Source organism: Dromaius novaehollandiae, chromosome 5 (genome assembly GCF_036370855.1).
Source record: "Dromaius novaehollandiae isolate bDroNov1 chromosome 5, bDroNov1.hap1, whole genome shotgun sequence".
NCBI lineage: Eukaryota > Metazoa > Chordata > Aves > Casuariiformes > Dromaiidae > Dromaius > Dromaius novaehollandiae.
In genome coordinates, this window is record NC_088102.1 from 29,234,835 (window position 1) to 29,249,026 (window position 14,192).

The 14,192-nt window shown below is 37.3% G+C and overlaps 1 protein-coding gene across 9 annotated transcripts in view; it reads left to right on the forward strand.

The window, feature by feature from the left end:
• Positions 1-14,192, forward strand: part of RALGAPA1 (Ral GTPase activating protein catalytic subunit alpha 1) — a 134,356-nt gene that overhangs the window by 19,970 nt on the left and 100,194 nt on the right. For all 9 annotated transcript variants that reach the window (XM_064512351.1, XM_064512350.1, XM_064512352.1 and 6 more), the window contains exons 9-15: positions 4,319-4,527; positions 4,846-5,085; positions 7,394-7,585; positions 8,625-8,762; positions 11,304-11,452; positions 12,744-12,873; positions 13,643-13,880. In XM_064512351.1, coding sequence (XP_064368421.1) covers positions 4,319-4,527; positions 4,846-5,085; positions 7,394-7,585; positions 8,625-8,762; positions 11,304-11,452; positions 12,744-12,873; positions 13,643-13,880 — 1,296 coding nt within the window. The remainder of the gene's footprint in view (positions 1-4,318; positions 4,528-4,845; positions 5,086-7,393; positions 7,586-8,624; positions 8,763-11,303; positions 11,453-12,743; positions 12,874-13,642; positions 13,881-14,192) is intronic.

Genomic DNA, 14,192 nt, shown 5'->3' on the forward strand with positions numbered 1-14,192 from the left:
CTCTCCCTCTCCTCTCCTCTCTCCTCTTCTTCCCTCTCTCCTCTCTCCTCTCTCCTCTCTCCTCTCCCTCTCTCCTCTCTCCTCTCTCCTCTCTCCTCTCTCCTCTCTCCTCTCTCCTCTCTCCTCTCTCCTCTCTCCTCTCTCCTCTCTCCTCTCTCCTCTCTCCTCTCTCCTCTCTCCTCTCTCCTCTCTCCTCTCTCCTCTCTCCTCTCTCCTCTCTCCTCTCTCCTCTCTCCTCCTCTCTCTCTCCTCCTCTCTCCTCTCTCCTCTCCTCTCTCCTCTCTCCTCTCTCCTCTCTCCTCTCTCCTCTCTCCTCTCTCCTCTCTCCTCTCTCTCCTCTCTCCTCTCTCCTCTCTCCTCTCTCCTCCTCTCTTCTCCTCTCTTCTCCTCTCTCTCCTCTCTTCTCCTCTCTTCTCCTCTCTTCTCCTCTCTTCTCCTCTCTTCTCCTCTCTTCTCCTCTCTTCTCCTCTCTCCTCCTCTCTCCTCCTCTCTCCTCCTCTCTCCTCCTCTCTCCTCCTCTCTCCTCCTCTCTCCTCCTCTCTCCTCCTCTCTCCTCCTCTCTCCTCCTCTCTCCTCCTCTCTCCTCCTCTCTCCCTCCTCTCTCCTCCTCTCTCCTCCTCTCTCCTCCTCTCTCCTCCTCTCTCCTCCTCTCTCCTCCTCTCTCCTCCTCTCTCCTCTCTCCTCCTCTCTCCTCCTCTCTCCTCCTCTCTCCTCCTCTCTCCTCCTCTCTCCTCCTCTCTCTCCTCTCTCTCCTCTCTCCTCCTCTCTCCTCTCTCTCCTCCTCTCTCCTCCTCTCTCCTCCTCTCTCCTCTCTTCTCCTCTCTTCTCCTCTCTTCTCCTCTCTTCTCCTCTCTCCTCTCTTCTCCTTTAACATCTATTCAGTCCATGTAAGACAATCTTTGGAAACTCTTCTGTAGGAACCTTGCTGTCATATCTCTAGTTCTAGGGGCATTGTTTCTTCCATTATAGTAAAGTACCTTTGCATGCCGCTTCCAAGCGTTTTAGGTAGGCCTTTTCATTTGCAGGCAAATAACAAGCAAGATGAGCTGTCCTCCAGTTCTCTGCAGCTCTTCATTCCTTCTGAGCCCTTCGTTGCTCTCAAAAGTAAGGGCTGTCAAAACTGCAAGCGTCCACAATGATATCTGTTTGGTTTTGCTAGCCTTTTCATCTTCTCTTCTGTGTCTTCCATCACCTACAGTTTCTTGCCCTTTTTGGCTTTATCACATCTTATAAAAACAGACAACTTACCTTGCTGATTTCTACTGGTATGCTATAGAACAGCCTCATTCTGTGTGAATTTAAACAATAACAAAAAAAGTCAATCTAACAAGCTTCTGTTTTGCTTTGGTTTTAGGTCAGTATCCTCACCTGAAGCCTTGACACCTACTTCCAAGACTGACAGGAATGTGAAAATACAAGAGAAGATTGAGAGAAGATAGATTTGAGGAATGGCTGCAGAACATAATACTGTTGAGAGGGGATAGACAGACAGGATGTTCTGGGAGGGTACTGTGAAACTACAGAAGGAGACAGCAAAGGCATGTTTACTGCATGTCTGCTGGATGTTTCATCCTTTTGAAAATACTGTATGAGTCCTGTTACTGTATAATCAGTATTACAGCTAGTAGATACCAAAGAGAACTATGATTTTGAGTCTTTAAATACTGTGCTACCAGGCACTTACTTTCTTTTTATTTTTGCTGTTATAAATTAGTGTTGGAAAGCATTTAACAGATGCTGCTGATTCTTTCTGAGCTGCTGACTTACACAGAATGAAAACAATGTACTGGTTTTTTGTTTATAGTAAATAAAATCTTCATAAGCTTTAAAAAAATATTCTGTGCATTCATAACTAAGTCTGAAGTAGATAGTGTACAAGAGTTATGTTGGTTTTTTTTCCTCTTAAAAATAATGGTTCCACTGAAAATAGTGGATGCAATTCTACAGTGTTTTCTGGAAATGTTCCTCAGTTTAACAGCATTACGATGAGTTTGTCCATGCTTTTGGTATCTGGTTGTTGGAAGGACACTGAGGTATACCACGTTGGATATCCTCAGTGCTGGTACTGCATGTTCTGTTATGTTAACAGGAAAGTCTTAGCAGCAGGGTGGCAGGTAGGCTGTATGTTGACTTCAAATGCCAAAAAATGAATATGTGACTGTCATAAGTTAACTGTCTAGATAGTAGTTGATTATTTCCTTGCTGCTGTCCAGATTATGGCACCATAGCTTGGCAAAAGTTTTGCTGGATCCCTTAAAATAACTGTTGACCTAGCTTTAGGGGCATATAGTTAGGGAAGAATGTTCTTATTCATAGCTCTTTGGAACAGCTTTATATTCTTCAACATGACTGCTTTGCATCCTCCCTGACACCCAGAATTAACATCTTCAAACTGCATTTTGGCCTGCCAGAGCCTGTAAAACCATGGAAAGCATCTGTTACTAATGTATTGCAAGCCATAGAAAGGTTGAGACAGTGCTGAAATACTGTGGCCCACCTATCACTCTCCATCATTTTCCCTAATTTTAGGGCTTTTTTCCTTCTTTTTGCGTGCTGTTATCTGATAAAGTCATAATACTAAAACCCCAATGGTATGGCATACTCTTGACAGACAAGTCATCTTCAGTCCTCAGGTAAACTTTCATTCACTTGTGTCAAATTGCCCTTCTGCACTGAAGAACTAGAAATGAAGTTGGCACACCGCTCCCAGGGAAATGTTGCTTGCAGCAGACGTTTTGTAGCCACTTCAGATTGTTGATAACTTGTATCACAGTGCTATTCAGCACCCTGCATTGGACTGAGAAACACAGAACTAACATTTTTGCAGTGTTGAGGTACCTGATATGAACCTGGAGTTCAACTGGCTGATGCATAGGCTTGCAGAACTGTGCATTATGGTACACCTGCTTTTCTTTCTGCATCTTTGTAACTCTTTCACTGCACATGTGGATACCATTCCAAAGTTGTATTACTAAAAATGGTCAAGTTCTGCTGAAGCAGATTCGGGATTACCTATGGTACTGTCAGCATCCTTGTCCCTGGCAGAGTAGAGAATCAGAAGAGCTATGCCATTCTGAACCATTGTGTAGACAATGGAATGGAGAAAATGTAATTGTAAGCTATAAACCTCTAAAACAATTACAGTTCCTTCAGAACAAGATTGGCTTCCCAGTGAGCATCATTTGTTACGTCCCCTTGGATGCTAGTGTGGGAGCTAGTGCCACGGAACTATCTTTCAGCTGAGTCATGCGAAGATGCAAGTGCACTTGCACTGGCAGTACGATACTGTAAAGATTTTATGCCGGGGAAATTTTCTAGTGCAGATGTGGCATTAGATGAAGCTGTGAGACCAGATGGCTTTTGGAGAAGAGTTTCTTCTATTCATCTTCACCCATCTTAGGGCCAGAAAAGGCTGTATTTATTGCAACTGCTGTTAGTATACAGTTTGGAGTAAAAGTGTATTTAGATGATGGGATCAGTGAAGAACTGATGAACTTCATCGCTAAATAGGTTGCTCCACCATGGATGGCTGCAGACCAACATAGAGATGTTTCTAGGGATGTGCTAGGAAATGTGGTGGTCTACTGCTTCTGAGCTGCTACTGTTCTCTAGCAGGTTTGGTAGCAGTGGATAAGTTGTCTATAGGGCTTTTAAATGAATCTATAAAATTGGTATGTTTCACATATAAATTGTTGCTTAATAGCATAACTATAAGCACATCTTAAAAGTCAGGAAGTATGGCAGTGTTTTCATTTTATATGAAAATAGTTTTCTTGTATAGGCCACGTTCTAGTCTAGGTAATAGTTGTTTTTCTACTTAGAACTCCTTTGTAGTTTCTGTGAAAGCATGAAGTAGTGAGTTAATTTTGCTATTGGATGGGATAGCTTAGTTTTTTCTTTAATTGAAATTGTGGCAATTAAATACTAAATACAGCGTGTAGCTTAAAAAAATTTCATCTTGCAAAGATATTTTCATTTGCACAGAAAAAAAATGAAACAAAGGCTGTAAGTCCATACAAATTGCTTTCAGATAAAAACGAAGAGCTTTGCATTAGCAAAAATAACCAGTCACAGTTTCTTGGACCCTAAGTTTAGCTGCCCTCCAGGAAAAAAATGTAGCCTTTTGAAGGTTTATGTTCAGTCTTAGGATTACCTATATCATGTCTATTTCAGCACATTTTGGGATGAATTGTGCAACACTGAGTATCAAAAAACGGTGCCTCTGAAAGGTCAATTGTACTGGTTATGGTTTTAAGCTTTCTTACGTATAGTGAGCTCACTCTCTGCACATATTTTAAAGTGTTGCATTTCCCTACAGAGATACCACAGATGAGACCAAAGCCACACTATGTAATGGTTAAGAAAGATGCTGAAACCAATGAAGCAATATATTGCACAAAGGAACCTTTCATTAAGGCTCGTGTTATTGTCATTCGATGGCTGGTGTCTTTCTGGCTTGAGCCAAAACCTCATACAAGACCTCATATTCCTGGGATAGAAGGTGAAAATGTGCCAAAGAATATTCAGGTAAAACTAAGTACAAAGCAAAGTTTGTTTGTTTTTATATTTTTGTTGTAATTGTATCACCAGTACTGTGCACTCTTCAGATAGTTATACCTAATGAAGAAGAATAAAGATTTTTACTTATTTATTCAGTTTAGAAGGACTCACTAGACTTTTAATTTTTTTTTCTAAATTATTTTGTTTTTTGTCAAGGAGAGGTGAAATGCAGAGTTTTAAAATGCAGTGAGTTTGGGGTTTTTTCTGAATTCTTCGTATGTTTTAAGGAGTGTTCAAATTATATTACTAAAAATGAACTATGAAATACTCTAATTCTTGTTTCAGAGAGCAGCTGCTAGCATGGCTTCAAGGGAAGACAGCAAAAATGACAATACAGATAAACAGGATAGAAATATAGAGCCAGAACAATCTCATTCTAATACAAGCACTCTAACAGAGAGAGAACCAAGTTCTTCCAGCCTCTGCAGCATTGATGAAGAGCATTTAACTGACATTGAAATAGTCCGCAAAGTTTTTTCTTCCAAAAGAAGTAATGTTAACTTTCTAACTGAGATTTTTCGACAGGTAAGGAACCCTATATAGAATGCAAAAATATTGATTGTTATACTGTGAACTATCATCATGTCATAGTTTTGTTTCAAGTGTATTTGCTAAACGGAACATTTATAGAAAAAATTGCACGTTTATATCTTCTTGCCTTTAAGATTTAAGAATTGAAAAGGAAAAATTCAGTAATATTTCACATGTAGAATATGCCTGCCTGAAATACGCTAAAATATTTCTAAAATATTTTATTTCTTTAATAAACAGTTCCACAATATTTAACTTGGACTTTACGGTTCCCCATAGACAGGAGTGTCTGATCATCTTGTGCATCAGCCCCTAGGCTGTTAGAGTAGTTCAAGAGCTGTTTTTGGAGCAGCTGAATGTCCTTACCTTGATAGTGTTCATCAGAAGAATGGGACAGGTGGCTAGAGAAGGCAACAACAACTGCTGTCTGACTTTACCACAAACATTCTATCAAAGTCCAGAAATTTTAGTTGAGCATATTCAAAATAGCATTTCTCAACCGGAAACTTTGTTAAACAAATACATTTAAACTAAGAATATATGCCAGAATGTAAAGCATTTATTTATGACATGAAGAACTATAGCTTTCAGTTCAAAGCAGGAGAATGGAACAAGATAGACCTCCTTTGTGCCCCTCACTATAAATCAAAAGTTGAATAGATTTTTTGGGTGTTTTTAAAGAAAAATATACTAACTTTCTGTTGAAATGCAAGATACTAAAATTAGTTTAAACAACAGAAATCTAAACATTTAAAAGCTCCAGTATTTCTGGATGAAATAGATATTATTGGATGAGGCAAATGTCAAAACTTAACCAGATACAGAGAAAGTCTGTGAGGTTGGACACATTGCTGAGGGAGATAATGGAGTTATCCAAATTTAAACTGCCGCCCAATGATTGACACAGCCTGAGACATTGAATGTGGATTCTAAATTATTGATTCATCTATTTAGAAACTTAAAAGAAAAGAAAAGTGAAAGCACAGCACGGGTAGTATTATTTTGTTTTTTTTTTAAATCTCTTTTTGTAAGGCACTCCATCTTGATTTGTGTAGATTATTTTGGTTTCATGTGTGTTTATGAGATCTTGTTTAAGTGGTGGTTTATCAAGAAGTTGTCTGTGAAAATTTATTTCTAGTATGCCACATGTTTTTAATGTTTCTAAAACGTTAGACCGAAGTTATTCCAGTCAGGATGAAATTTCGTTTGTGCTGAGTAGTAGGAAGATTGCCTTTAGAGGAAAAGCTTTATGCATTTTGAACTCTGGAGACAAAATATGTGCTTGGGGTTTCAGAAGACTGTTAGACTGGTTGATTATTGATGTGTGACTGATCAACTTGTCAGTTGAATTCTATAAGCTGCAGAATTTTTCTTAGAGATAGTAATATATTTGTATGAAATGTCTGTTTCCAGAGAAAGAACATACCATTTGTTTCAAGTGGTCCCTCCTTGCATTCATGGGCATTGAGCTTTCAACATTCACACCATGGATTCCATCAAGCTGTGTGTTAGTGTAGCTTATCTATTTCTTTGAAAGCAATTGGGGCATTGTGGTCTTTGTTAAGTATATTTATAATCAGTTAATACCTGATTTACGTAAAAAGCATCTGACCTCAACTTTTTACTAACACAGCAGATACATAAAACTTCCTGAAGAGGGCAGCAATTAGTCATCTGGCTTCTCAAATGCATCGATTTTTTGAAACAGTAGCTCTGACAAAGTTTTTTCGGGGAGTCATTTGTTTTATGGCTACTGTTTGGTAAAGTCTCATTTAGATAAAAATAAGATATGGCTACTAGTAATGTGTGTCATTTGAGTTTGTATCAGACGCTTTCTTTGCCTGCTTTTCGTGAGCATTTGGGCCTTAATTTCAGCAGTCCAGGTATCCAGTGGATCTGCCTGTATGGACTCTCATTCGTATCTGTCTCTTTGGCAGAGAAATTTTCAGAGAAGGTACCTTCTTGACAAGTTTTTTTGTTAAGACATTTTTTTCATTACCTGTCCATATGCTTTTGGATTACAGGTGAAGAAAGCAAGCGTTTAGGTTCAGGATTAATTGACTTTTTAAGGTGAGGGCCTTACCCACAGTGGTTGTAGTTTTTTCTCTTATCTCATGGAACCTGACCATTATAAAGTCTTCCTTAAGGAAGTTTGAACTTTATCTTGATGCTTCTCAGCTTTATACATTCACTTTTTACTTATAACTGTTCAATTCTAGCTATAATTTGAGGCAATATAGGTTAGTTCCAACTTGATCTCAACTACTTTAACTGTTTCGTTTTGGTTTTTTTGTACTGCCAGGCATTTTTGTTGCCTATTTGTGAAGCAGCTGCCATGAGGAAAGTGGTAAAGGTGTATCAGGAATGGATTCAGCAAGAAGACAAGCCTTTATTTATGAAAGAACCTGAAGAAATAATGCAGTGTACAACTATAGATTGTGATGAAAATGCTGTGGACCACGATTCTTCAGAGAAAGCAAAAGAAAGAGAAGAGGTAAAAGGGGAAAAAAAAAGTCATAACATCCTACTGTTAAAAATAGCATCGTAATAAGGTTGTTTTAATTCTGGAGCCCTGTAATGCATGACCTGAAATTCCATATAGCATTTTGATGAGTATAAAGTTTGAAGGAAAAATTTGAAAGAAACATTTAGATAAAAATACAGTTGTGGTCTTTTCATAGTTTCCAGGTGTGACTAAATAAGAGAGTAGGATAATGAAAGTACTTTCCAGCCAGTGCCAGCTTCTTGTTGCACCACAAACTAACATAGACTCCTCTTTACATTGACTCCAGGAAAACAAAAAATGAAGGAGAGGATTCACATCTTGTTGACTTTCAGTGACATTTGGGCACCTAGCTGTCCTCTTTGTTCTTGGAAAATCTCTCTCTGCACCTCCACCCCTAATGATAATATCTGGTGTGTTAATACACTTTTCTTGTACTGTTGCTCATCTATGTTCACATTAGCAGTGAACTCTCTTATTTGGGGCTAAACACAAAGCTCTTAAGTTTTCCCAATAATCATGTACAACAGGGAAGGATACTGAAGTTTGAAGTATATTTTTAAATTCCATTCAATATAGCTACACTGTGTAGTTTCGTTTTTATTGGTAAATATTGGTACATCTTTTAGAATTGCTAGTAGATGCTGGTAGAGCCAAAGCGGCCTTCTCAAAAGATTATATGTGGTTTAATTTGATGTCAGAGTGTCTGCTGGGGGAAATAAAGCAATGGTGATTAAACAGAGCACAAATGGGCTACAAGTTTGCTCCATTATGTATGGAGTTTTTTTATGTGGTTAGTTCAATTTAAAAATTCACATAATTTTATGAACTAGTTTCAAGATGTGGTTTATACAATATGCCAACTTCCAACCATGTAAAAATTATGTACAGAAAGGGTAAAAAAAAAGTCATAATTGTTTTGTCCACATACTGTAAAATTTTCTGCTTTCACTTTTTCCTTTATGTATAACATAAAACCAAAATATCAGCGAAATATCTATGAGGTTCTAAGAAAAAAAGTATTTTTCAGGAAAAAGGGATGAACTCCAGTCATGTTCGAAATTCAACCTGGGCAAGAAATGGCTGTTACCAAGATACTTCACATAAAATGTTTGAAATTGATACTGAAGAGCAAAATGTACGAGCTGGAGTGCAGTCAGTATTGCAGGTATGAAATAGATTTGATATCTAATTTTCATCCTCACAGCTTAGGTTTTTATATCAATACACGATGAGTGGAATAAAGTACAGTACTGTTGTAAGGGAATCTCATGCTCCTGCTCCAAAGCATCACTAGATTTTATAAATTTTTTTAGATTTAGTAAGTATGATGATAGATAACATCAGAATAATGACAGTGGTTTGCTGTATCTTTACTGACCTTAAGTAGGATAATGCATACATGACTGTCAGGTAACACAGTAAAAGAATGGTTCATTATCACATTCAGACATGCATTGTGCTCTACATCGTATTACAGAAAAACAATTGTCTAAACAGTCCAGATTACAGAATTGCTTATGTGTGTTTAGAAAGGTGGTCTTGCTATGTTTTTTTTATTTTAATTGAACAAAGTATGTATGTAGTATGTAGAAATGCTGAACTGCCATAAACATGATAAGATTTGATTTTCATATTTATATAATTGAATTAATAGCGGTGACTTTAAATTTTGTTAAGATTGTAGCAAATACAGAGAATTTTGACCACATTTCAAATATAACAATTTGGTCAATATTGGTCTATTGTTGGAGGTTGCAAAGGTGTAATAAAGGTTAACTAGAATTCTGGCCTTTTAGTTTTCATTTATTTAACTCATTGACAATTCTATTACTGACAGACTCAGATCCAGCTTGTTTTAAACATTTTTGGAGAAAAAAGCTTTTTAAAATAATGCTTGCTATTTCCTTCAGTAACTAATAATTGTTTCAGAACATGTTCACTGTAGCATGCCAGCTGTCCCTTAGCCTACCTGAAACTAAATGCTCCAGAGTGAATGTCTTGTACATATTAAAAAAAAAAAAAAAAAGAGAGAGAGAGAGAGAGAAGAGTATAGTCATAGTAGTTCTTAGTGATTCTTCTTTATTTTTGTATCCAGCTAACGAAGTTAGGCCATTGTACTTGACTGTATGCTTACATGTTTATGCAGACTGCAAGTCAAATCTTGTAGAAAAAGATTTCAAGCTTCTGAAATGAATAACTTTGTCACGTGTGGCTTTGATTACCTAGGAAAATGTCTCCTTTATATAAAATATCATATTGACTACAGGATCAAAAAATTGATATTTGATAAAGCATAGCACCTGAAAAAAGCATTCTGTGTTTTTGGCAGCCTAGTATTCTTACGTATATCCTCCATTCATTATCTTTTAAGAACAACTGTAAAAACAGAATGTTGGAAGAATTTGGAGTATAATTTTATTGCACAGGTAACAAAAGACAGGCAGTGTCATAAGAATTGCTTTGACTGGATTTTTTCATTCATTTCTTCTGTGTACATTATGAAAGCAATATCCTTTTGGATATGGGTTTACAGGCTTGAATTGCCTTAACTCCATCATGCACTTTGGCAGGCCTGCTAATGTAAATATCTAGGAATATTGATTGTGACCAATCAAACTTGACAGCACTGTTAATCCCAGTAGCTTTTCTAGTTTGTGGTGGTTGGTGGTACATTGTATCCTAGGAGGATGGATAAGTGACATCCGTTGGAAGATTTACTGCAGCTTACAGAAACTTTTAATAACCATAAGAAAATTCACTTGCTTGCCTTCTCTGTAGAAGAGTCGCTTGTGTATATTACATTAAATTACCTATGAGAGAGTGAATTTGATGGCTATATTGTGGCTTGTGAGCTACAAATAGCTGACAAGTACTCTTGTTCAGCTTTTGTGATGGGAGTGTATCACGTGTTCCCAATCTTTGGCTGTGAAAGGAATCAAAAAAGCAAGAGTTCCTGGGGCCAGCATTGCTACATTTCACCTCATCCTCGTATTTTTTAATCTTTTTTCTCTCTCTGAACCATACTGGGATTCCTTCTCTCATCAGCTTGCTGAGGTATTTGAGTTATATTTTAGGTACATTTCAGTTATATGAAGATTTTGATATATGGTTTATGGAATCAGGAAGATAGGTCATGCCTGATTTGGAGCATTGCATGCAGCTATTATAAAATGCATGCTTATTCTAAGCATACTGCTAGGTAAAAGGGCAACTGCTTTGGAGAAGATATCCTCTATTCACTACTTTTAATAAACCTTGCCGATCACAATGGCATGAATGCTTCAGACCCCCAGAACTTAATACGGTCACTGTCATGACCAGATGTACTATGTACCATGATTATTTTAAATACTGTAACCGCATATTGTGTTGGACTAGTTGCTAGCTTACAGGCAGAACTTTCGTGCAGTGGACTTCTTCCTCAGAACATTTTCAGCCTTCATATTTAATAACTGTCTTGAGTAATTTGCTATTTATCTAGAAGAGGAATGTATACAAATTTGTTTTCTATAAAAATTGAAAAAATTAATCAGATTGTTTCTTCATCATCAAAGCAAGCTAACTTATATTTAAATGTTTACTAATGAGTGTATATGCAGCCTTATCTGTTAATCATTGATTTTCTCTTTCCTGATTACTATCAACTGAATCGCTGAAAACATTGAAAGGCTTCAAGCTCATAACATTCATTCTTTTTTACCTGCAGATTTTTATAATAAACTCTTCAAATATATTCTTCCTTGAACCTGCAAATGAAATTAAAACTCTTCTGGATGAGCACACTGATATGTGTAAACGCATTCTTAATATCTACCGTCACATGGTAGTGCAAGTGACTATGGACAAGAAGACTTGGTAAAAATGCTAATGCTTTTATCTTAGATTATTAGTTCACAGAGGCAAATGAGAAAATTTAGTTTGTTGTAAACCCAATAGGATGTGAATTAGTGAATTAGTTTCTCTAAGAGAGAAATCGGTAAATGTCTGGGTTTTAACGTCACGAACAGTTTACCACAGTAAAAGAGGGTAGCCACTCTGCTAAAACCAGTAGCAAACACTAGCTAATCTGAGGTAGCTTAGCCCTTAGTGAAAAAAGAAGCTAGAGTATATGGACTACTATGAAGGAGTAACTGATGACTTTTTTCCAGGCCATTTTGCTCATGCATCAAAGCTCCAAGTATATGAAGCGTATATGAAGCTTCACGGCCATATTTAAAAAAAAAAAAAAAAAAAGAGACAAAAAAATCCTCATATAAGCCTGGATAACTATTATAATGAGATGTGGGTTGTTCTTGATCTGATTAACTCTGGCTTTAGACATTTTTGTACAAGTCAGTGTACTGTTTAACTGGTTTGTTCCTTTCCAGTGTTTAAGGTGCATAGCAGGGCTGAGGGACCCGCATTCAAAGATGTCTGTGTATTTCCCCCTCTCCTTTAAACAGCTGCATCTCTAATGAGATAGTATGTTGTCACCATGCTCCATGGCAAGGAAGCAGTAGCCAGGGTATTTCAGATGGCTCATTTATTCCATTTTAACTTGGTTAGCATTCAGTCTCTCACTAGTATCACCTGAACTCTGGTTAAGTAGACCTGGCATTACATGTCATGAAATTTGTCTCCTCTTGTTAGGAACTAAATGGTCAGTTTGGGACTACCCACTGGGAAATTTAGGAGTAATAATAGGAAACAGATTCCACTAGATTAGCAATTTCCTCCCCAGTTTCACATCACTCTAAAGAAGTGTTTCTAGATCGTGATGGCAAAGATTCTATGCCAAATAAAAGAACTGATGGAGTATGTTTACAATAATGCAACAAGGCCAAAAACTCTCATTCATACAAAAAAGAAGTATAAGCTCAGATCACAAATAGAATTGTGAGTAAAGCTTTGCCTGAAATTTCAGGCCATTGAAAGTGATAGACACTTGAGTGACCTGGTACAGGGCAACAGGAATTCCTCATTCAGGTGTGAAAAGGAATGAGACTAATTCTTTTTACAACAACCACCAAGTTAGGCTGCTTGTAATCACTGTGTCCCATTTGAAATGTGCTTGGGTGAATCAAGCTTAGTTATTATCTTTAAAAGTATCTTGGGATAGACAGATGTATAGCAAAATGGTAACTCAAAATCTAATGTTATTTTGCAGGGAACAGATGCTACTTGTGTTGCTCAGGGTTACAGAATCTGTGCTGAAAATACCACCCCAAACTTTCTTGCAGTATCAAGGAAGGAAAAACTCCACGTTAGCAGGAAGACTTGCAGGACCTCTTTTTCAGGCAATTAAATATAAATTCACTTTAATTAATTCATTTTAATTTTGACCAGGAGATTTGATGCAGCAAAAGCTGTTGACTCGTTTGTCATCTGAAATTATTGATCATGTTACTCAGATAATGGGAATGCTGTGGGTTAAAGAGCTGGTTACATCTAATAATTTCTGAACTATTTTTAATGACATGCTGACAAATGTTCTCAGGCTACTATGAAGTTTAAAAACTGCCGGCCATTAGCTGAGGTGGGATAACTGGCAATATGCACAGTTTTAGCTAGCATCCCTTGCAATTTCTTAGTTCAAGTCAGCACCAAATCTTCTGTGTCATTCAGGCTTAACCAGCTGATGCATTACTCCTTGCAGAAAAGAGCAATAGCAGATCTCTTCAAAGTTTATAGTTGCAGAGTGCTGTTGTGATGCCTTCTGTGAATGGGACTTGTCTTCAGATTCTTTAATAGCAGGAAAAAAAAAGTAGAAAAGATATAAATTCAATCAGAACTAATTGAAAACACTTACAGAACTGTCTGGCACTACTTTTAAGATATGACAAGATTTCTTATGAATCAAAACAGTTTGTTCTTGTATCTAAGTCAGAAACCCATGTTTGCATAACACTTGGTAATTCATGAAAGGTCAGTGTGTACTGGTGTGGAAAGGATTGTTAGGACTACACCAAAATTTCTGTGGCAGTTAGAAGCTTCTTTTTAAGCAGTAACATTTGAATGTTTTCATCTTAAGATGGGAAGCCAACTTTTGTCACTTTATTCTTTTAGACTCTTATAGTAGCTTGGATCAAAGCGAATCTAAATGTGTACATCTCTCGAGAACTTTGGGATGACTTGCTGTCTGTAATGTCATCACTGACATATTGGGAAGAGCTGGCCACAGAGTGGTCACTGACAATGGAGACACTAACTAAAGTATTAGCTAGAAACTTGTACAGCCTGGACCTCAGTGACCTGCCGTTGGATAAATTAAGTGAGCAGAAGCAGAAAAAACATAAAGGCAAAGGTAAGACAATACTGTATATACATCATTTGAATTTGAGATGGGGAAATGAGATGCTGGACACAGCAGAAGCGGGTCCAGCTTTTCTAGTGTACCTAATTAGGCATCTCTGTCACCTGAAATAACCCAGCTTCTTTAGGACGATGCTGCCTTTTAGAACCTCCAAAAACTTCTAGTATAGAGATTTAGTCCTGCAGATAGTTAGGCACATATAGAATTTAATCCTTAAAGATTTGTAGAATTAAGCCTGAAATTGTACACTACAGTAGATTATGCCTTTCTTCTTTAACAAAGCAATTAAATAGTTGAGTCCCA